This window comes from Patella vulgata, chromosome 6 (assembly GCF_932274485.2).
Source record: "Patella vulgata chromosome 6, xgPatVulg1.2, whole genome shotgun sequence".
Classification (NCBI taxonomy): Eukaryota; Metazoa; Mollusca; class Gastropoda; family Patellidae; genus Patella; species Patella vulgata.
This window is the reverse complement of record NC_065884.2, coordinates 52156714-52181181: the sequence shown is the minus strand read 5'-3', so window position 1 is coordinate 52181181 and position 24468 is coordinate 52156714. Positions and strand designations below refer to the sequence as shown.

The 24468-nt window shown below is 35.3% G+C and overlaps 3 protein-coding genes across 3 annotated transcripts in view; 2 read left to right on the top strand and 1 right to left on the bottom strand.

The window, feature by feature from the left end:
• LOC126825064 (phospholipase A2 hemilipin) overlaps positions 1-9219 on the top strand; it is a 33566-nt gene extending 24347 nt beyond the window's left edge. The window contains exons 2-3 of the mRNA XM_050554499.1: positions 333-1582; positions 6977-9219. Of these exons, the coding sequence (XP_050410456.1) occupies positions 333-525 (193 nt within the window). The 3' untranslated portion in view covers positions 526-1582; positions 6977-9219. The remainder of the gene's footprint in view (positions 1-332; positions 1583-6976) is intronic.
• On the bottom strand, positions 9211-14430 carry LOC126825062 (ferredoxin-fold anticodon-binding domain-containing protein 1 homolog). Its single transcript, XM_050554496.2, has 5 exons — positions 14170-14430; positions 13729-13888; positions 13079-13282; positions 12371-12523; positions 9211-12066 (listed from the first exon to the last, which is right to left on the bottom strand). The coding sequence occupies exons 1-5, from the start codon at positions 14351-14353 to the stop codon at positions 11016-11018; spliced, it is 1752 nt and encodes a 583-aa protein (XP_050410453.1). The 5' UTR covers positions 14354-14430; the 3' UTR covers positions 9211-11015.
• A 251-nt stretch (positions 14431-14681) lies between these two features.
• Positions 14682-23054, top strand: LOC126825063 (bifunctional arginine demethylase and lysyl-hydroxylase JMJD6). Its single transcript, XM_050554498.2, has 9 exons — positions 14682-14868; positions 15647-15864; positions 16472-16624; positions 17290-17390; positions 18213-18308; positions 18980-19127; positions 19762-19950; positions 20783-20931; positions 21437-23054. Exons 1-9 carry the CDS (start codon positions 14814-14816, stop codon positions 21570-21572), a joined length of 1245 nt encoding a protein of 414 aa, XP_050410455.1. The 5' UTR covers positions 14682-14813; the 3' UTR covers positions 21573-23054.
• The last annotated feature ends 1414 nt before the right edge of the window (positions 23055-24468 follow it).

Sequence of the window (24468 nt, the reverse complement as noted above, 5' to 3'; positions counted from 1 at the left end):
TTGATTAGTGTACATGTAATTCAAACCTTAAAGTGCACATAAGATGGGCTTGGGACTTTTTTATACGTGTAGCCAATGGTTCCTCTAATTGGATTTTCATTTAGAATGGGAGGAACGCTGACAGCATCGAATATTGCTTATAAAAACAAGTGGTTCGTTGGTGTTTTGTGATCAAACCTGAATTCTAACGCTGTTTTATTAGAACTATGTAACATTTGTTTGTGGTATTATGATTTATCGATTTGTTTCAGATATTATACGATGGTTATTATGGTGTGCATCATAAATAAAAGAGAAATCTTCCCTTTTAAGGCTGATTTTTCTCGTTTCAGATTCAGACGATGTTTGAGAAGATCAGAATCACCGACAGCTAAACTTGTAGGAAAAATCTACTTCAATATCATTAGTCCACAATGTTTTAAAATAAAGAGGAAAAAGACATGCAAGAAACGAAACTGGTGGGGAACGTGTAAAAAATACAAAGGAGAACAATTTGCATTTCCCTTCGACCAGAAACCATTTTGAGAATAGTTGTGAGATTTAGACAATGACGTTGTTATAGAAACATACGAAATCTGTAAATAGTAAAATCTTGTTATTATTGTTATAGGCTAGAAAGTATGAATGCGTTGGACATATCGTTGGCACCAGTAATCAGAAAGATTCTGAAAATTGGCAGTTTTGGTAATCCAGGGCATTAGACTGTGGTATTTGTCAAGTTGGCGAAACGCACAACACGTTATTAAATAGTGGTAATTTTTTTTGGTAAAAAACGAATCTAAAATGGATATGAATCAAGGTGTAAACAATAAACAACCAACTACTTATTTTTAGTTCCGTAGCGACACCTGCTGATGTCATTAACTGATGAAAGACGATATCCTCTAATGTCAGCCAAATGTACAAAAAGTGACGAAATAGGAATACCTAGGATGTGGTGTGATGTTTTCATATATAATATGCATTCTTTGTTTTTGCTAATGGCCGCGGCCTAGTTAGCTCCAGTGAATGCAACATCTGTAAAATATTTGGAATAGTGGGCGAGGTTCCGTCGATTTTTTTTATTGCGGTCACGTGTGTTCCGTCTGCTGGTGAAAGGTTTATTATGTCTATAGCAGCAGACGACATTAATGTGGGTTACATCCACGTGAATAGGTACGGCATGGCCAGCATCCGTTCTTAATGATCATACTATACAAAAACATGCTTACAGCGAATTACATGACTGGAATCCATTGTGCTGCTCATTATATCAAATTCAATCTTCATGTTCGCTCTTCAATAAAATGATCTGATATGTCAATCATCCGTAACCCGGAATCAATTTCAAATGAATCAAGACGTATCAAGAAGAACTATTAAGGTCCCATGTTGTGATATTCATCCAATTTCTTTACAATGAACATAAGAGAAAGGTCAGATCGTAAATGAACCCCATACTACAAGTGAAAACGATCTGCATAATAGCACAGGGCGATTAGTTTAATTTAAGACAGAAACTATTAATTTATCCAGATTTATTAATCGTCAACAAACATGATAACACAAAAATCAGACCATCCATAGGCAGTTCTTGTATCGCGTAAGTGTAAATATAAATCAATTATGCATGAAATTATATGAAATGAAACGGGTTTAATGTCCTACTTGTCTGCAACAATCGAGTTTATGAAGACCGCATACATGTAATGTTCTATGAGGGAACATTTTCCCGGACAGTGGCGGTACAGCATAGATCTACAAATGTAATCTTATTTCGAGTTCCATTAACTGTCAAGGCTTTTTTTTGTGCACGCCGACGTGTGTACACGGGTCCTCTGTTCTGCTATTATTTTATAATAATTCTAACGACTAGACGCTGTTCCTTGTCAATCGCCCCGCGTCACTGAGATGAGGAACCACGCCGGAAAATCCTGTTGAACTTTCGCGGTCAACCCGAGCCCCCTTGATTAGCGAGCAAGCGCCTAAACCACCGCGGCTTCCTAAATTAGTTCTTAAATATAGACAGGGTGAAATTGGTGGGACGTTCCAAGGATATTAAGTCACATTTTACATCATAATATATTCTCCCAGTCGGGGGAATGTTAAGAAATGGGACCCTCTGTCCATCGTCTTCTGTTATTCAAATCAGTTTGAACCCTATTAGTAGAACATCGCGTTTTCTCTAGTTATCGTCCTTATGAGCGAAATCCTGTACACGATCTATGTGTGAGAAATTTTTAAATGTTTTTAGAACTTACTGATTGTCTATAGTCAGCAGTATGAGTCGTATCGAAATTAAGAGTCGCTCATCGATTTGTTGTTTTTACAAATTTGATATTAGTTTACTAGAAATTAGAGTAGGATTATTCATTGGGTTATTGCCCTTGTCATTTGTATCTGTAAAATGCTCTTCTCGCATGGTTTGTTTGATATATTGTCGGTATGTTGAAGACCTTACCATAAACAGACAATGGGATGTGGAAATATGGACAGTGTCATCCAAACCTTGTGCTGACTATGGTAGTTTTTCCGAACTTTCTATGATTGTTAGACTTATTTAGTTGCGTGCCAATTACTCAATTTACTCTCAATCTGATTAAAACACAGATCCTATTTCGTTTCGTTTTTATAGTTCAAAATTTCGTTTTACTTGTCTTTACTACACTAGGATCTGGAAGAGTTGTTACCATTGACGTGTTGTGAATGATGTGAGGGATTAGCCAATGAAACGGCCTGTTACGGCGAGCTTTAGTTGTCTTTTGCATGGAACTGTGGGTAATCCACTAGTAACATCAATGCTGATTGGTTAATCAAATGTCTGAAGTCATATGGCCAAGAGCCGCTCGTGTGACCTCTGACGCGATCCATCGCTACAACCGGTCCGATCTTCATGTATAGTAGGCCATCGAAGGTATACTAAACAGCAACAAAAAAAAACGTCAGTACGATTTCAAAATCAGAGAGGCACTTTAATCAAATCATTTTTGTTAACAGTATGTTGACACAATAGTGATTGATTCATTACAATTCCAAGACATTACGAGAAGGTTTAGAGTCTGTACACAGTCTATACATCAGTATCTGGTGTGACCACCGCGAGTGCCAATCACAGCAGCGCAGCGTCTGTACATGGAGTGTACCAGACGATTGATGAACGCCATTGGCATTTGGAACCACACTCTCAGAAAAGCCTGGCGCAATCCATCGGCTGTGTTTGGTTTCGGTACGACGTTTTTAAGTCTCCCCTGGATTTCATCCCAAAGATGTTCAATCGGGTTTAAGTCCAGACTAAGGGCTGACCAGTGCATAACGTTGACACTGTTCTGCTGTAGAAAATCCAGAGCAACTCTGGTGGTGTGGGTACGGGCATTGTCATGCTGGAAAACGTTGTTTCGATGACGTGCGAAATGTGGTATGATCGATGAAGCGCACTGTTGTGATCCTGCCTCCTCTCCCTGGACCAAGATTTGGAACACCACAGGACCCACTCTTTGGTTCAGGTCGATTCCACCCCAAACCATTATGCTTGGACCTCCCCATCAGTCTCATTCCAAGACACATTGGTCAGAATAACGCTGGCCAAGTCAACGCCATATTCTGGTCCTGCCATCTGCAGTTGATACGCCATACCGACTCTCATCTGTGAACAGAACAGTTCTCCATTGCCTGTGTCGCCAGTTCTGGTGTTGTTGGGCAAACTGTAGACGTTCACGTCGATGGCGAGGGATGGGGATCGGTCCACGGTAAGGTCTACGACAATGGATGTTCTCTCTGGTGAGACGTTGGCGCACTGTATCGGTACTGATGGGTCTTCCGTGTGTTCCGACTGGAGAAACCCTTTTCGAAATTCCAATCAAATGAACCTTATTGATGGTGGCGGGTGGTATGTATATTTGTCTGAATTAGTAATATAGCCAATTTATTTATTCAGCCCCTTAGTGTTAAGGTTTTCTAATCTACATATATAATTTCCGGAATCATTTCCCTGTCTGTCTAGTTATGTTTAAAACTTTAGGTAGGCCATTTGGTGGTTGGTTGATGTCAATCTGATTAAAATACAGATTTATATTTCGTTTTTTTTATACTTTCGATGGCCTCTACTACATGAAGATCTGGCCGGTTGTAGTGGAAGGTCGCGTCAGGGGTCATACGAGCGACCCTTGACCCTATGATGTCAGACATTTGATTAACCAATCAGCGTTGATGTTTCTAGTGGGTTACCAACAGTTCCGTGCACCTCACGGCAAAAATCCGTAACAGACCGTTTCATTGGCTAATCCCTCACATCACCCAGAACTCGGGTTATATAACAATTCTTCCAGATCCTAGTGGAGTAAAGACAAGCAAAACGAAATTTTTAACTATAAAACACGAAACGAAATAGGATCTGTGTTTTAATCAGATTAGGTTGATGTGCTTTAAAACGTCATTTCGTTTCATTTAGAGTAACAAGTATTACGTCTCGGGATCCTGGTGTTGGCAGAGAAACTTTCCAGTGATTTTCCAGCGTGGTATCGCTTTGTCATTCATATAGGATGGATGACCGGGCAAGGAACACCTTCTATAGTTCTTAAGATGGAACGAAAATCGAGGTTCCGTGTAAAGAACCCTTGACAATTGGAATTCAATTGTTGCACGAATTCATCAGTCCATTTGGTACAGAAAAGTAGGACGTCAAACCCAATTCCATTCAAGCATACCTCGCGGAATTCACCTTCTTTTATAATATCCCGTCATCATTAGCCCAATCGGCGCAGTAAAGTAAAACGTTAAACCCCATTTCATTTCAACTCTTTTATATTCTGATCATTACGGAAAACACAGAGTGCGTAATGGTCACATGATTTTTCACGGGTTCTTGGCAAATTTATGCCACGAAACATCGCTCACGAACAGCCCTGGTTTTCTTGCTGTAATTGTCGCATTTATTTTTTAAAGAGTACAATACGTTTAAACTGAAAGTTTCGTCGTACTTGCAGTAATTGGATATTGGCGGAGATCAATAGCATCCTCCCAGACAAATTTCACCAGAATCGGAAATTAAGTGGACACAAATCGATGAATACCAAAAGATTTTTTTTATCTTGCCAGTCTAGACAGAATAGATACATATATTTTCGAAAACAACAGTGACCTTTTAGTAGAGTTATACAAAAATTAAAATCGATCAATCCTAAAGGAACTTTTGTTCATCTAAAATTCACATTGATTTCATGCCACCATCTTTGTTTCTTTGCAATCGCCTGTCGATGTCTGAACGGTAACTCCACGAACATCGGGGCCAAAATGATATCTAACTTGCGATTTCTATTTTTATCGTCTAAATTACTATCTAAAAAATTTAAATGTTTATTGGCCTTCTGCTGCGTTACGTCTTTAACCAATAGGGGTGTGGTGGGTACAGTGGCTCAGTGAGTAAAGAGTTGGATCACTATGTTTGCCGAGAAACTGTCTCGTTGATTTTTCTGTGCGTGGTGTCCTCTTGTCAGTGTTGCAGGACAGTGACCCGACAATGAACAATGTCTAGACGTTCGGATGGGACGATAAACCGACGTCCTATATATATACACTTTGGCAGCACGTAAAAGAACCATTGGCAAAATTTTCCTCATAGCAAATTGCAAGGCGTATGTCCGTATTCATTATCCCGATTCGTGCAGAAAACTAATACATTAAACCCAATTTCATTTCTTTAATATGAGGGAATGTTTATTTTATTTTATTTTTTTTATCTTTTACTGTGATTGTAAATACATGTTCTACACCGCTGTGATTATTACATGTAAAGTAACAAGTACACACTGTATTTCCCAACATGTTACACATTAAACCAAATTAATGTCGTATTCTCTTTTGAGACAAGATCAAATGTCGCCATTTTTTGTCTTTGTTAAACAAAGGTTTGGGGAATTTGCACTTCCTTGCTTTATCTGGCAGCTTTAAAATACACTAAAAGGAATTACTTATTGCTTTACTCTAGTTCAAATGCAAACAATCTCGTAGATCGTCAACACATTTAAAATCTGAAATTGAAAACCCCGGGGTCTTAAGCGTTTGTATTAAAAGGCACCAAAAGATTTTCCCAATGAATTGAAAGGGAATATTTTGTTGGCCTTGAGATTAATTTCTTTTTTCAACATGTCGACGATAAATGATTCAAAAGTTAAATGAAATGAAATGGGGTTTATCGTCTTATATTTCTGCGGTAATCATAACACAGGCATATGGCATACAGTGTGGGAAATTTTGTAGCAACAAAAAAAACTATAAGGTACCGATCCAACCTGGTCAGTAGCGTTACCCTCTTTCCCCCTATTCCAAAATGCACACAATAAAGAGAAAAAAAGTTTTGGCAGCCCCCGGTCGCAAAGTAATGTCGAAGTCCCTTACGTTGAAAGCTAAAATTTCAAAATGTTCTTGCCATTCAAGCCCCAGTCCCATATTTGCCAATATTCCTGACTAAGCTAATGAAACCGAGTACCCAATCAAACCCCAACACCAGATATTGTCCTGTCATAAGCTTTAGGACACACTTGATAAGACTTACAGTTTAAAGGGGCTTTATGGGGGATTAGATAAAGAGTTGACAGTTTTCGCTATAATAGTTAAAAAAAAGATAACGTAATTAGAATATGCTTAAAATTTCAGCCAATTTGCTCCAATCTGAACCGAGATATTAGCTTTTGAATTTTAGGCTAACCTCGATCATCATAACTAAAGTCGGTACGATAAAAAACAAAACAAAGTCTCGATTATCCAATTTTATGTTTAATCATCCTTCACAACATGTATTCCAATCCGTTAAATATCACAGGCTAGCGATGACATCGAGAGTTGATTATAGTCTAGATAAGTTAATTAATGTCTAATTAATAATTTAGATAACATTCTAAGCATAAAGAAAGATCTACAATAGGCAGATTTAGCTCTTGCATAATGTATGTTTAAATGATGTATGATATATACTATATCTTTTCAATTGCTTTATTTCCAGGTTGTTAATACATGTTGATTGTTGAGAACTAGGCCAGTTAACTGATGGAAAACATAAGATGGCGAGTACATGGTATCGCAGTTGGGATTTATACTCCAGTGGCATGTTTTGTTTATAAAAATAAAAATAAATTCTTTTTTTTAAAATGTTTTTATGTAAATATATCGAATGTAATAAGGCAGATCAATATACTTACACTGTAATATACATGTATATCAAACACATTTTGTTTCTTTGTGAATTAATCTAGTTTTAAAATAATATGCCTACCTCTGATTTAAATTACCTTTTTACTCTTTGATGTTCATCAAGCATCGCCACAAACACAGACACGTGTTTTATATTATCATAATATATTTTATTGTACACTAACATCAGACAATATTTATATAATGTATAAAGCATGTCATTAGCTATAGTCCGAGGTGTCTGTCTCTTTTTCTTAGCTTGTTTTGTGGCCAATGGTATCGTGAAAGTCAAAAACAAAATGTTCAGGTTTTTTTTAAGAACATCCACATAGAGTTCGTTCCTGACATGCATTTCATTATACTTGGACATACCTTAGTATTATACATGCATCTTTGACCGCTTTGTACAGCATATTTATTCCAAGTCATGTACCCATTTTCCTAGACATGTGTTACGCTTGAGAAGGTAGATAATAAAGCCACCGGTCGATGTCTAATATAAGTAAGGTGTTTCAGTGAAGGAATCAAAGTGAAAATTCCCCAAACCTAAGAACGTTTGATCTCTTTGTCAAAGAACGCACCCCAACCCCCACCGGTCGTCAGGTGGGTAATGTTCACTAATCCACGGGTTATGGTTAGGGTTGTTGTGGTGGTACAACCGTCTCTTGGCCTTTTGACGTTGACCTTGACAAAACGTCTAAAACCACAGTTCTTTTGACACCCATTTCATAGTATGATGATGTATAGGGGCGGACAAAATTGGTTACTCATTATAAAAAGACTAAGGATAGAGTCAGATATTTTGGACACGTCATTAAATATGTATTTAAAAAAAAGAAAAAAAAGAAGCTTGTTAAAAGATTGTAAGTCAGTTTTGTATAAGAATGTACTGTACATTATCATGTATCAGAGGTCCAATGTCCAGATCGAGGTAGGGTGGTTGGATAATATTTACCCAATTACATCTCTAACTTGACTCGCGATTTGAGGAAAGGAATTGGATTTAAGGTCTGGTAAATAATATTTTTCAATCTGATTAAAACCAGATGTTAATTCCGTTTGGTTTTATTGTTATGTTGTGCTACATTAACATTAGCCATATTTTTTGTTTAAAGTAACCATACAAATCACGTGGACTTTATGCCTTTATCAAATGGTGTGTATTGGTGTACAGGGCTGCGTTTTGTGGTGAAATAATTGTGGTCAAGAACTTATGGGAATATTTCTGGGTTATTTGGGTGTTACACCCATCATCATTAGCCCGGTTGGTGCAGATGCACCATTTCTGATTTTATTTCGAAACCTAGGCAGTTTGGTCAGGTGTCATAGCCGCTTAATTACTGTCGCCCTTTCGCAATCATTGGGTATGGGCACAGGCGTACGAGACAGTGGGGGGGGGGGGCTGCCCCTCACCCCCAGAGTCGGCAAAACAAATTTTAGCGTATTTAAAAGGACAAATGTGAAGATTATTCCATCTCGCAAAAAGACTTTACTACGGTTATTTTGTGGTAAAGTTATGTAGGGTCATCGGGCGCTGCCGCCGTATTTTTCAGGCAAAAATAATACCCTCTCCCCCACCAAGGACATGGGTCATATACGGAATAAGGATATACCAGACCGAAGATGCAGTAGGCGTGTACGACAGTTATCTGGGTCTATAATTATTCTAAGGTATTTATCCTGCCCCCCGACATTAATACGCGGTAAAATAAACAACATGATTGCTGATGTAGCGAACTATGTATCACCAATTACATAACTCAATTATATAATATCTATTTATTGTAGAAAATCATAAAATAAGCAAAACAAAATTGATTATAACTCATTTTTCAACCTAGAAGTGACCGAGTGACTTAAAATAGTGTATCATAGCATTTTATTTATAATTTACTTTTGTGTAATGATTTTACGAACATGATAATTATTAATGGATTCTGCACTGCCTGAAAATAGTTTCCAGATAGTTTCTTTAGTAAATGTATCCAACAGATTTATTTCAACTATAGTCCGGAATTACTATGAAAAGTAATTCTATTCAATAAAATTTGTCTACCTCACGTATACTTAAAGAAGTTTTGTCTTCATTATTTCCACGTAAAAAGTCTTTCACTGGTGCAGGGGGGTGGGATACCTTCCTGTTAGTGTTGTTGTCAATACAACACTTCTGTCTTGTTTTCATATCAATCATCGTCAGTTTAGTAAAAGGAGCTAAATCTCTATTCTTTGGCAACTAAAATGGACACAAATGGGTTGCAACGGATATAATAATGTAATATTTTTAACAGCGTGTTGTGTTGCACATACTGACCCTAGCTAGGTAAGCAAGGTCTTATTTTCTTACTAAAATGTTCCTTTACATTGTTCAGGCGTTCACAGCAGTAAAAAAATCCCCAGTAAAATTGACTGGGGGCCAATATTTTTTCGACAAGGATTCAATAGGGCGATTCCTGAACGTACAGGGCGAGTGTAATGGGACCTAAGTTCAGAGCTGAACTACTTTTTAGCATGATGCCTCCCTAAATATGCTATCTTTCCTCGCAGTACCTCGCACCAAAAACACTAAGCAATTATGAAGTTAGCTATGGAAATCTTGAGATACACAAACTGGAAGTAGCATACTAGTAAACTGGTAACTATCCAATTTCGCCTCAAACTCTTACATATGACTTAATGTTAATTCTCATCTCTAAGGCCGACTCCAAATTATCGTTGGATAAAACGCTTTCTACCACAGATGGAGCAACATGTGGCAACCTCTTGCACAAAAGCAGGTATGAGATTCGCCATGGAAAACTTGACATACACAAGCTGGAAGTGGCATAAAAATAACATGCAACTGTCCGCCCTGCATTTCAACCTAACCAACCTCTTAACTCTCGTATTCACCAAAACCTGGCAGAAAATGTATATCCAAACCCCTTTCTTCGATTCACACCAAAAGATCGAACAAAGGGCGGAAAAGGGAAAAAGGGGGGAAAAAATAAAAATGGTGATCTGTGTAAAGATAGTGTGTCAAGGGAGATAACTATAAGTCTAAATAACACTGGCCCCCATTGCGATGAAACATTTAGCTATCGTATTTATTGATAACTATTTTAGAAAGAAAAGAAATAATTTATCAGATGAATGAGAATCATTGACATTAATTTTGATCAAATCGATTATTATTATTATTAATAAACCCATAAAAGATCTAAATAATGTGTCAAGGGAGATAACTCTTTCGATAAAAGGATGCAGACCACCATTAATTTCCCCATTGACTTCAATGTCAATTCTGGCCTCTTTGTCCGGCTCCAACTTTTGACCAAATTTTCGTTTGGCTGAATGCTTTTCAATACAGACAGAAAAACAAATGGCCATGTCTTTGCACCAAAAGTTGTATGAGGTTGACCACCAAATTTTTGAGATACACAAACTTGAAGAAGCAAACTAAAAACATGTAACTATTCACCGTACGTATTGCCATAACCAGCCTGTAAAGACGGGTACTCTTTTATACATAGACAGTTACAAATAATAGAATTTGATTTGTACGCATTTAATAACAGCAGAATAAAGCACCAAAACACACTGGTGATCAAATTAACTTTAAAAAAAAATAAAAAATAATTTTCATTTATTTTGGATATTTAAACAAAAAGTAGATGGGAGTAAACACATATATACATAATTCAACAAAAAACATAAGCCATTGTCTCAAGGTTAAGTTCTACCGTGTCACTTTGACTTCTGAAATCAAAGTCCAAAGTATCACATCAGTTTGGCCCCCACAAGGAAGAATATACTTACTTTCTAGAACACCTGATACCACCCCTTTGTATTAGAGAAGCTTACAATGCTTGAAATCATCTGAGTATGATTCCCATTCTTTTATTGATTTCCAGCCTTAAAACACTTTGGAGTTTCCATGAGGTAATATAAGATAAAGCTTTATCATATGAAACGTAAGTAAAGCGATAACATCGGCCTTGTTGTTGAGTATTATTGTCTTTGTACCTGTCTAATAATTCTACCTTATTGACAACATCTCCTGCAACATCACATATTATTTCATACATTTTCATTTCCTCAATTTCCTCTCCATCCTTTTCCCAAAAGCTGATGTCATGGTGAAAGGTCATGGGATAAATGTAAAAAGATTGAAATTTTGTCAGTGGTTTTAATTTGTCGTTAAATTGTTCATAGAATCTGTAATCTTTGGACCAGAGTAATCGTTGTTGATCGATTCCATGAACAAGACACGTCAGTTTATCCAAATTAAATATCACAATAAAACAATTATTTAACAATACCACTGATGCTACTTGTAATATTTCGGCCCTTTCTGTCTGCCTGAAAGTGATATCTCTTTTGTCTTCTATATCCATCTCAGCATCTGTAACACAAATCTCTGCAGATTTGGTAATCTGAAGATCTTCTGGATTGTGAAATAGAGTTCCAAGAGAATGACACACTTTTTGAGAGAATGAGTCAAAGTCTAAAGATGGTAAAGAATTAAATGGACAAACTATCAAAAGTTCATGATGGACAGGAAGCTTATTAGGGGAGATAACACATGGTTTTGTCACAAGACCAGACGTAACAATACATTTATCCAATCCTTCTAACATAGCTGTTGTCTGCTCAAAGAGTGATGTTCTTATTCGAATACGTGTTGAATGTGAATGATTGGCATCTCCATTAGCAACAGTACTAGAGCTATTAGTGTCTGCAGGAATTTTGCTTGGAATTTGTTTTAATATAAAATATTTATAATCATAGCCATCAGTATATGTGTGTGGAATAAAACAAGGCAGAGAATAAGATGAGAAACTGATATGTAAATCTTGAGCAAGATGATCTAATAATTTTGTCTTTATATGTGATAGAGGATGACCACAGTCTTCCACAATGTTTCTGAAAATAAAACCAGATAAGAATTACGCCTAGAAATATATGTATGTATTAGGCAATTTGAGATTAGGATTTAATTATTCCTGTTTATTACAAATTTCATACTTTCAAAGGAAAATGAGTTTTGAGGGTAAAAAGGATGACCTAATTAAGCTTAATGTCCACAACCATTCAAGAGAGAGCAAACAATTATGTACACATTAATTTCATTTATTAATATCTTTTGGTAATGTCACAGGATTAAGATGATAAAAAGGTGAGACAAGTACTTATATCGTTTTGTTTCACATAGAATTATATTATTTACCTGTTAAGTTTATCATGTAGGTATTGAGAGCAAGAGTAATGTTGATCGTTATATACAAGTGATGTATTAAATACTGATGGTACGGTAACACTATCAGATAGTTCAAATACATGTATTAAAGCACCATCTGTATTAAAACCTTTATCTTGACTTCTATAAAATACAACAGATATTAAAACATAGCAGTATAACTAATATAAGTCAAGAAATAATAGATGAACCTTGGCATGAAATGTCACAAATTTAAGCAGAAACAAATTAATAACAGAAAAGTTTTTTTTCCTTCTGAATTAATGACAAACAGATTTAGTATACACTGTCAAAACCATGGGCTTCATTAACAGCTTGAAAAATAATAAATTGTTGTGTATTCCATTGTTTGGTGGATCATTTTCAAAAGGTAGAGGTTCATGAAAATAAGGAGACAATTTTATTCTTATATCATTCTAATGTGCACCAAACTGCACCATTTAACCTACTTGCAGAAAAACTTTCAGTTGGACTAGACTCCGGTACCTGTTTGGTGCTGGAAATCTGAATTCCCAAAAATTAATATAAAATTGAACCTGATGGTCACTAAATTGCTCTGTACACTGAAATCCAATCACCAAATTTAATTATTATAAGAAAAAAATCAAGATGCTTCTAACCACTAGTCTGACCTTTACAAGCATAACAATTTTTTTATTCTTTCATATTTAAACAAACCTGTATCCAACACTGTTGTAAACTGAATATTCCAAGGCATAAAAAGGAATGATTTCTCTCAAAATTAAACTAGAGTTGGCTGCCATAGAAACAACTTGCCAACTGTCATGCCAGGCTCTCATTGGTTTATCAGCAGGTGTCCCACCTTGACCTTTACATAAGGTTACCATAATTTGACCTCTATCATCAAGAACCTTAGATGCACTGGAAAGAAATCAAACCATTAATTATTTTCTATATATTTATCTGATTCTCTCATCTCTCAGGGAGTGAACTATTTCTTTCAAAGTTTACATCTCTTCTGTTTGTTTTCTGTTTGGAATTATTAATAGCCATAATAGGTCATTGGCCTAGGTCAATATATTTAAAACCATAAAGGCTCCTGTACAATAAGTACAGTGTCTGGAATGTAGGGTGCCTGTACATTAAATATAGACCCACTACTAGTCTTCAGCTGGTGGGCTATGTCAACATTTCTAGAAATTTGGGGGCCCATTGATGAGTTTTGCCCTATAGGGCTCACAAGTGGGTAAATCTGACGATGGGAGTAAACAAACAGTTGGCTCAACAAGTATAAGGGTGGTGCTAGCTTAGGTTACTTAGAATGACTTGAGTACATACATTTCCTAATTAAAAATACAAATTTTTACCTGAGGAAAAAGTCATTTAGCAGAGTTCTGTTCTTTTTGTGATTTGATTTTCCACCAGAATGTGGGAAATTAAAAACAATTCTTGAAAACTGTTTATTCCTTAGCATACACTGATCTGAATGTAATTGTCTTGCATCAACTTCAAAATAGATTTTAACTCCTGCAAAACGATAAAAAAAAAAGTGATAAGATGATAAATAAATTAGGTACCACAAGGACCTGTCTTTGGGTATATAATTTTTTAAATTATGGTAATTAATAGGCCTACAATATATTGTGCACTACTCGCCACTGGTAGGCCTTGATACAACTTATACATGTACCGGTAACTTATAAGTAATATACCGGTACTATAGGCATATCTGGTGTCATCAAACGTATCAGATTTTCTTGTGAAAAAATCTCCAGAACATTATATTGATGAAAACAACCTAAAATTACCTTTGTCTTGTAGGAACTGGATGTTACTTTGTGCAGCTTGGTGTTTGCATATTGAATCTCGACTTTCTTTAGATGTAGAAATCATTTGTTCACTTCCAAATTTCCCATGTTGTGATAAAGACAGCGATAATGAGAAATCGCCTTCCCCAACCAATAACACGAGACCTTCTGTTTGGCGATTCATCGACAAAACTTTAATTAAAGGGTTAAAACAATTATATGAACTCAAGAGTCAAAACTTTAATTCCACATGGGTTCTTGATAATCCTAAAGTAAAAGTAGTAGTTCCGTTCGCGCATGCCCAATCTTTCAAAGATCACAGAAAACAAATGAAATGGTCAAAACAAAAATAACAGCATTGACTTGCAAAACATAAATTTTTGATTTTGTATGCTCTACGCTCAATATTACCATATTAAGGTAACAATGGATTGGAAATATCCACTAACGATGCCTCTTTGGGAAGCGAATCATCTCAGAGTAAAGCTTAGCTGGACGAAATAACCGCGTGCTCAACACACATGCGCAGTATAACGAAAAATTGCAAGAAAACAGATTCTAGAAATTTTGTTTTTTTCTTCAACAAAATAAATCTGCAAGAGAATCTCTCTAACTTTTAGGGGTTTGTTTGAGAATTTCTGTCTATGGATCACAGAACAAGGAAAAGAGTCAGAGATGTCAAAGATAAAGCTCGACCTGGTGTGTCTTTCGTTATTTTTGTTCGTAATTTGAATCTTTCACTTGTTTGTTAAAACTGTTAGCTGCTCACTCACACTGCCGTCTCATTTTTTAAAGGGACATCAGTCATTTACTCATTAAAATTTTTAGATGTTGGGTTTTTCCTTCTGTCAAATCGTTATGACAGGTTTGTATTAAAATAGATACACGTGAATGTCAGACAAATAAAACAATCATGAATTTAATGATAGGAATTCAAGGAAATAAATCAAGATGGGGGGGGGGAGGGGAGGTGGGGGAGGGATTATTATTATATATATGATATAAGGTAGGTACCGTTTCCAACCAGTGTCAAATCTTAAGCTAAGTTCTTTCAGTAACTACCGTGAATCACATATTTTATTCAAAACAACAATTCATAATCATTGTTATTTTATTAAATTTCCTGAAACACAACTTTACAGTTAAGAAATTCCTACTGGACACAGGCGCTAATGAGCTACTGAATTCAACCAATCGCAGCTATGTGTAAAAACCAACACATCAGATTTATCTCAACATTTTTAGAGACATTCTCGGAGCTGTACCTGAGGTATTCTAATATGAAGTGGACAGCCCCCCTCCTCCCATACTACTATAGCAACCATTCTTACTCTTATTCATATTACATGTAGTGGTGGAGCCAAATTTGCGATCATGTGGTGGTTTAAAGTCTGAAAAAGATCTTTTCCATTGTCATGTCAATTTTGTTTTAGCTGTATGTCTCTGTTTATCACTTTTTATTTTGGTTTTCTTTCAGAGCTGCGCTCAGAAAAAAATGGATGGTCAAAATACAACTACTGTGAAAGCTTTGATTTAGACAAAGAAAAAGTGAGAAAAAAAGATACTGTTGACAGAGTAGATACTACAAATATATCATATGAAGAATTTATTGAAAAATATGAGAAGACATACACCCCAGCTGTATTAGTTAATGATCAAAATAACTGGATGGCAAAGAAAAAATGGACTTTAGATGTAAGAATACATACTAACATTGATCATGATTATCATTTGATGAAAATGTAAGAGTACATGGCACAATGATTTCCTTTTCACACAGGCTCAGTCAGTTCAATAAGTCAACCAATATGGGCCTACAAGTACAAGTTCCGTGTTTTGATTATTCAGAGTTGTATCCTCTTATCAAGTGATGTCAAGGTCATACACATTACTATGGTTTATTCAACTGCTAGGTCGCTCACAGCCTTGTTAACTCTTAATCCGCTCTAATTTACAAAACTAGATAGTGTCAGTGACCAATTGCTTTAATAATCCATGCAATATTGAGCCAATCTAGTTTTGGACTGTACAGCGCAGTAGACGCTTACGGCTGGCCCTCGGATCCATTCACTTAATTTGATATTTGTTTATTTTTTGCAATGTCTATATTCTGTCTTGTCCGCAGGTTTATCTTGTAGATTTTGTTTTGCATGTAGTGCAGTCCTCCTGTACTTTCTATTAGAAGAAGAAGATAATTAATGAGTAGGCAAAATCTAAATACATACTAGTACTTGATTCAATGAATCTTTAATCAGAATAAATTGCTTTGCAAGGTACATGTTTGTTATTTAATTTATTTCAGAGACTTGCCAAGAAATATAGAAATCAAAGATTTAAGTGTGGAGAAGATGATGAAGGGTATTCTGTAAAGATTAAGATGAAGTATTTTGTAGAATATATGAAAAATAATAATGATGACAGTCCATTGTACATATTCGACAGTAGTTATGGTGAGGTAAGTAGTCTGTATTTCCGGTACAAGATAAAGTAAAAGTAAAAAGAAAAAACCCAAGTTCTCAGCACTTTAATGTGCTTGTAGTGACACAGCCTTGTTTTGTGATAGGGAACCACGGTTAGAGTACGACGATGGCTCTCTAAACCTGGAGGTCCTGTGTTCGATCCTAGTGTTGGCTGGGAAAGTTCATCGGGATTTCTCAGTGTGGTTCCTCCTTGTCAGTGGTGCAGGTCAAAGGGCCTGGCAAGGGACAGTGTATAGTTGTTCGGATGGGACAAAAACTGAGGTCCTGTGTACACATTGGCGTGAACGTGAAAAAAAAACTTGGCAGTTTGAATTTAAGTGTAGGCCACAGTGCAGCTCTCTAAGCAAAATCTCTCTGTGTACACATTGGCCTGCTCGTAAAAGAACACTTGGCAGTTTGAATTCGATTTAAAAGTAGTGCCCCTGTCTGAGCAAAATTTCCCTCATAGCACACTGTATGGCGTATGCCTGGCATGATTAGCCCAGTTGTAGCAGAATAGTAGAATGTTAAAACTTTAAGAATTTTAAGAATTCCTTTATTTTATATAACAAACAATAAGACGTAAAACGTATTTAAAGGGAAATAACTTCTTTTTGACTTCTCTAATGATAACTCTGTGTTTTATCTAAAATTTTGTCAGCATGCCAAAAAGAAGAAACTATTAGAAGATTATGAAATGCCACCATATTTTCAAGATGATTTGTTTCGATATGCTGGAGAAGAAAAACGTCCACCTTACCGGTAGGGAGGCCTCAAATTTTTTAGAGTTTAAAAGGAATATATATATTATATATAGATATTCAGTTCCGTTGGGAATCCTCTGCAGACAGTATAAGTCGGCCCCACCAATAAGCATAGGGTAAAATCTTTTCACAGTCCCTTTTTAATCTGATTTGGGGGGTCTCAGTGGCTAAATGGGTAAGGCGCTGGCTTGCTAGCCTGGAGGTCAGGTGTTCGATCCCTGCGTTGTCCAAGAAAGTTCATCCAGATTTTCCGGCATGGTGCCACCTTGTCAGTGATGCAGGACGGAGGGCCTGACAAGGACAGCTGTCTAGTCATTTGAATGGGACAAAAAAAAACCTGAGGTTTCGTGTACCCATTGGCGTGCATATAAAAGATCCCTTGACAGTTGCGCGTAAAATAATTCGGCAACTGGAATTCAATATAAGAGTAGGCTGTAGTGCACACTGTATGGCATGTGTCTGTCTTCATTAGCCCAGTTCGGAGAAGAACAGTAGAATGTTATACCCCATTTTATTTCATCTTTAATCTGATTGAATCAAAACCAGGATATTATCTGAAATGAACATTAAATAATCAATTTGAATACATTTGTGGCTTAAACCATGAAAAATCATATTCTGTCTGAAAAATGAAAATGATGACTAGCAGCCTTAGGAATGAACTGTCAAATTTTTGTCAGTAACAGATTTTTGGAACAGACATGTTTGTGTATAAAGATTAGCTATTTTTGAGTTGTTGAGTTTTTTTATTACCGTCTTAATCCCATCTAATATTTATTGATTGAAATATGTTTAAACCTTTGATATATTTATGTTATAGATGGTTTGTAATGGGACCAGCTAGATCAGGTACAGGAATACATATTGATCCTCTAGGTACTAGTGCATGGAATGCTTTAGTTAGTGGCTATAAAAGGTAATTAATGTTATAAATAATGTCACATTATTTTCATTAAGGCTCTTTTACTTACACAAAATAAACTACAGAGCTGCTTCTAGTACTACCCTGTAACAAATTAAATACCACTCAACAAATTAATCAACAGTGATTTAATTAGATGGTATGGGCCACATCACTTAAAAATTGCCTCAAGACCTGTTCTTGTTACAATAAGGACCCAGTATTCATGTTATAAATAAAAAATGGATTTCGCTTAGTGTACAGTAGCATATAAGATAAATTTTAATGATGGTAAAACAACTAGTACATCCAGTGATCATGTAAGATAATTCTGGGGTGTATAAACAATGATTAGACACATGTAGAGTCGTGAAATGTGTAAGAAGTCTAGTGATTCTTTGAAAAATTAAAACAAACATCTCCCCACCATCACATCTGGGTTTTTTTTACAAGGATTGAGAACCAGAATATCCTTTGTCTGACTTCAAAAGAAGCCACCCATTAGACACATGCATTCATACTTGGTAAAATATAGACATTTCTAAGCCCCAGGTTGAATATATTTCAATAAAATAATCTGAATGTTTTGTTTATATTGTTGTTCACAGGTGGTTTTTATTACCAACTACAACAACACATGAATTGATCAGATAATCTGAATGTTTTGTTTATATTTTTGTTTACAGGTGGTGTTTATTACCAACTACAACACCACGTGAATTAATTAAATTAAAGAGTGAGGAGGGTGGTAAACAGAAAGATGAAGCTGTAACATGGTTTAATCTAGTTTATCCTAAAACACAATTACCTAGCTGGCCACAAGAATATAAACCTGTAAGTTTAATAGCATTTACTTAAACATGCATTATGCAAGAGCTAAATCTGCCTATTGCAGGTCTTTCTTTAGGCCTAAAATGTTTTCTAAATTATTAATTAGACATTAATGAACTTTTCGTTATCTATTTTGAACTGCTAGATCTAAATCTTACATAAAACATCTTTAAAGATACATTATGTATGATTTAGATAAAGTGCCGTTCAAAATAGATAATGAAAAGTTAATATATTGAAAATTGAGTGTTTAAAGTTTTGACAAGATACAGCGTAAATAGTCGTTCTTGTCAACTACCATTGCTACGATAATAAACAAAGTCTTGATTATCCATTTTACGGTTAAATTATTGTGTGATGACAAAGATAAAAACAGTCAATTTTAAGATTCCTTTCTTGAATGCAATTGAACACCTAGACCCAATCTAGCAAATCTTGTTTCTTTCTTGTTCATGTTACACCATGACATTCAAGCCATGTTTTTAATTAGCTCTACCACAGAATATTCTGAAAAATCTTTTTAAAAGCAAGAATCAGGAACATCTTTTTCATCTAAAATTATATCTTCCGTATCTTATCTTCAGAAACAAACACAACTTGAAATGGTTTGTAAACATGTTTATCATTGTGTTTTTAGTTGGAGATCTTACAGAAACCTGGTGAAACAGTATTTGTGCCTGGTGGTTGGTGGCATGTTGTTATTAATTTAGATGATACTATAGCTGTTACACAAAACTTCTCTAGTGTAACAAACTTTCCTATAGTCTGGCATAAAACAGTTAGAGGTAGACCCAAATTATCCAAAAAATGGTACAAAATCTTAAAGGTAAAATCACGTTTTTTTTGTCTATTGAGATATCTCTTAATTATGTATGTCTAAATGATGTATATGTCCATCAGCCTTTGGATCCATTCACTTGATTTGATGTTTTTTGCTTTCAATGTCTGTGTGTCTTGTCCGCAGGTTTATCATTTTGGTTTTGTTTGTGTGTAGTGTGGTCACCCTGCACTAACTAATGGAGCTATAGTTTAGATTTAAGCAAAATGGAGAGATAAAAAGAAGTCACTGTACTTGACAGGTGCCGCCCACTGTTGGAGGATACTGTTTTAGTAAATGGGGGTTTCCCTCGGCAAAATTTAGCATGAAACCCGGGCGAGCTTTCTTCAACTAACATCTTGCCTTATTCTACTGGTAAGCAAAGGCGAACTGCAGCACACATAACAGAATTGAAATCCATACGGGTAAAGACAAAGACATATAAAACATGGACATTGCAGATGGATGCTATACGGAAAAGGGGAGGAGTTTATCATTAGCCATCAGAATATGAATACTAATGTATTAGTTAGGCAGAAAGAAGCATACCACACCCTAACCCGAATCCTAGCCCTAGCTGACAGCTGTCAATCAGTTTGTAATCATGAATAGTAAACCAGCTGTGGGGACTATCACTTCCCTAACTTTGAGGGAACAATATAGCATTTACAGATATTGTAAGTAGTAAATAATAAAAGTACCATCAAATAAAGGAGACAGGAATTAGACACCCAATCAGATTGGGGATTGATCCTGCAACATCTAGATCATTGTGCTTTCTGCAGAGACATTCCCCACCTTGTCCTAATAGTATAAATAGATTGATTTGAATTATTTACAGAAAGTGAGACCTGAAATTGCTGCAGCAGCTGATAAAGTGAAAGTATCGGAACCAACTGGTTTTAATTCTGATAGTAGTAGTTCTAATTCCTCTAGTTCTAGTAGTGATGATAGTTCTGATAGTGATGACTCTGAAGCTGCTGTTAAACGGTAAATAATCTTCCATGTATTATTTTATGTCACACTATCAATCAGTGGTATACCTTTTAGGGCCGAGTCACACTAGTTGAATTATCTTGAATTTGTGAACGGTCAAATTTGTCGTACAAGTTACCGATTTTTACCCGACAGGTAATCCTAAAGTATGGAACAATCCCAGGATTTGTCCTGTGTATGAACTGACCAACATTTCTTCTCACCTCAACCTGGGCAGATACCATGCATAAGAACCCACAGGACTCTTCTCCTTTAAGACTTTTATTATGACTTCACTGAACATGGGACAAAATAAATATTTTGGAGACTAATAGTTTCACTTTGAGCATTTTTAGATGTTTCTAGTGTTAGATAGATTTTTATTCATAAAAAAACATTATTATACTATGCAAGTAATTTAAGCATCTTTTAAATATTGATCAATGTATTGGAAGTATTTTACTTATCAAGAATTAGGAATAGAGATGAAAACTTATGTCTTACATTATTAAATTTTCAGACGAAAGACAACTCATTCAAATCAACGAACACATTCACCGAACGGCAGCAGATCTCGGAGATCTCGATCACTTAGTTCAGACAGACGAGAACACTCTAGTAGAAGCGTGTCCAGTACTCCCAAAAATTACAGATAATGAAGACCTTCATGTAATCACTAACCAAGCAGATTTTATTATTACAAAGTTACTATGAGCGACATGTGTTGTTGCGTAAGTTCAAAGAGCGTTAAATTTTGTTTATTAAATTATTATTGAATCCAGGTGTGTATTTTATTACCTCTCATGTGCAGTTAAATGAAAGCAATTATTGTTAAAGTTATTACTTAGTAAGATAGTGTCTTAGAGAAACTGATTTGTAATATACATATGTAGTAGCAACTTGTGATACTGAAAGTTATAATATGCAGTGCTTTTATCTTATCTTAGTGCCATCTTAGAAAATTTTTAAGATCTTGTCCAGATTATTTCATGCTGAACAAATTTTTGTCATAATTCAGGCATATTATTTTGGGATACCATAGCAACAGAAAACAGTAAGAAAGAAGCAAATATTCAATCTGATCTATGATCATTATCCTGCAACATTGATTTTGGTTAAATTTAGAGAATATCAAAACAAATTTTCTCCTCCTATTATATTCAACAAGTGGACAATGGTCTTAAAACTTGACTTTTTAGTTTTTAGGTATTCATTCATACATTTCTCAGAGAATGTGCAATTAAGTAGGTGTAGAATTAAATATGGCTAACTGGAAAGTGGTGCTTTGAAAGCTGATTGAAGACTTAAAAAATATGAATCATTCCTAAGCATTGTTACCAAAGGCAGTAGGTTAACACATCATGAGAAGTCAAACTGTTCTATTTATATATATATATATATATATTGTAGTTACTAAGAAGAATATTTGAGCATGTTCTGTTATACCTGTAATTTCAATAACTGTATATTCATTGTAATGCAAATTAGACTATATTGAATCTGCAGGCATAATCAGTGAAATGTGTTATTAAAAATATGTAAATCTATAATATTTCTCAAGATCTGAGTGATTAGGCGTTGATACTCTATTTTCTCCTCTGTTAGTTGTTAAATGTAGTATTACAAGACCTGAAAATACATATTTTAAATGTAACTGACAAAATGTCAGGCTCTATGGAAGTTGTACTACAATATTTCTGTCAATAAAACTACAGAGATATGACAAGTCTGTGACAAAAACACTGACAGGGCAGGGGGAACTGTGTCTGACAGAGCATAAATTTTTGTCATAATTCAGGCACGTTATTTTGGGATACCAGAGCAACAGAAAACAATAAGAGAAAAGTGGATTTTATTTCCTAGCTTGTCTATAGGAGAAAGGAACAGATATTTAATTGATTAAATTTGATGTATTTATTGAAGACAGAGGTGTAGTTATTTTAGATGGCTGTTGTCAACGATTTCATTATAGTTTAAAGATCAAATCTTTTATAGACAAGTATTCATTCATCGCATATGTATAAAACATTAAATGATGACAAACTTCATGCCAAAATAAGGTCTTGAATTATCACTAATGTGTTTTAACAATATTCCTTTAGGTTGTTATTAGGAATAAATATTGTTGTTTTTATTTAGATATTTTGTTGTTTTATATTTCTTTTAAATAGACATCAGTATTTTTTATTTAGGAGAGTATCTAAGATGAGAGGAAGGGGGTGGGTGCAAGGGGTATCTTGTGCTCACCTAAGCTCTAATTATTGGTAGAAATTTGCAAAAAGGAAGGCATATAGATATTCAACAATTTTTGTCCAGGTTATTGCACCTCTGAACAAAACATTTGTTGTTAAGGTTTTTTTTTCAAATTTGTTGATATTGTGCAACTTGTAAGAGGAACCCTTTTGAAATTCAGACATACGCAGCAGTTTTATTCAATCAAATTGATTGCCCTTGAAAATGAGAAAGTCCCCCTTCAAAATTCTGCTGAAGGGGTAACTATATAATAAATATGTTGCCTGGCAGTGCTATGGTTAACTGCAGATAGGCATTTTCATTGTCTTTGTATTCATTTGTCTGATGTTTTGATACATCAAAACCTACATTACTTTGGGAAAATTGGAAACTGTATCAATCATGTCAATCTGCCAATCCTCTGACTAGTAGCTTTGGGAAGGGAAGCAATCAATGGAGTAAATAGTCCATTCCCAAAACACTGATTTTTAGATGTATGACAAGTGCAAGTACTGGGTATCTGTATGATGGATTTAATCCATATTTGGTAGATATGTTTGGGCTGTGATTGTTGTTTAAATCAAATTATCTAACCCAATAGAAATAAAGCAGAAGTACCCCATAGGGACAATTAAAAATAAAATCATTTTTTCGTAACATCTCAACAAATTCCTACTATATTTGACAGATATGGGTAGTGATTTGCAGATTTATTTTGTTTAATTAAGGAATTTGCCCAGAAGATGGATGTTAGAGTTAAGGTACCTTTAAGGGGCATTTTCTGGTTAGTACTTGGAACAAAATTATGTAGGAAATTAATTCAATACTGCATATGGTTCTTCTTTAGGAAAAGCCAAACAAAATATCCAAAACTCTTGACATATAAAGTGCTTGCAAGAATTGGAAACATACTGAGGAGATATTCCAGGTTTCAGTCCCAGTGTTGGCCGAGAAAGTACCTTGGTATTTTTCAGCATGTTTTCCCCTTGTTAGTGATGCAGTATAAAGGTTGTGAGTCTGAAAAACAACCCATGACAGTTGGAATTCAATAGGGACGATTGGAACGCAACTATCTAAGCAAAATTTTTCTCGTAGTACACTGGATCATTACGTATGACCATCTTCATTAGCCTGGTTGGTGCAGAACAGTTTTGACATTAAAACCCATTTCTCGACTAGACTCCTCGACACATTTCTAATTACGATAAGGAAAATAAAAAGCAAAAATAAAATATTGGAGAAAAAACACTCATTTTAATTTATAAATTATGTATAATTGATATGACAATTATTGTTTGTTCACATGGTAAAAAATATAAC

What these genes read in the sequence shown, in the direction of transcription:
- LOC126825063 (XM_050554498.2), top strand. Translation starts at nt 14,814, where the DNA reads ATGGATCACAGAACAAGGAAAAGAGTCAGAGATGTCAAAGATAAAGCT. An exon ending in GAAAAACGTCCACCTTACCG is followed by an intron (nt 17,391 to 18,212) that starts GTAGGGAGGCCT and finishes TTTATGTTATAG; the next exon opens with ATGGTTTGTAATGGGACCAG. An exon ending in GGCCACAAGAATATAAACCT is followed by an intron (nt 19,128 to 19,761) that starts GTAAGTTTAATA and finishes TTGTGTTTTTAG; the next exon opens with TTGGAGATCTTACAGAAACC.
- LOC126825062 (XM_050554496.2), bottom strand. Translation starts at nt 14,353, where the DNA reads ATGAATCGCCAAACAGAAGGTCTCGTGTTATTGGTTGGGGAAGGCGAT. An exon ending in CTAAATGACTTTTTCCTCAG is followed by an intron (nt 13,283 to 13,728) that starts GTAAAAATTTGT and finishes ATTTCTTTCCAG; the next exon opens with TGCATCTAAGGTTCTTGATG. An exon ending in CTACATGATAAACTTAACAG is followed by an intron (nt 12,067 to 12,370) that starts GTAAATAATATA and finishes TTTTATTTTCAG; the next exon opens with AAACATTGTGGAAGACTGTG.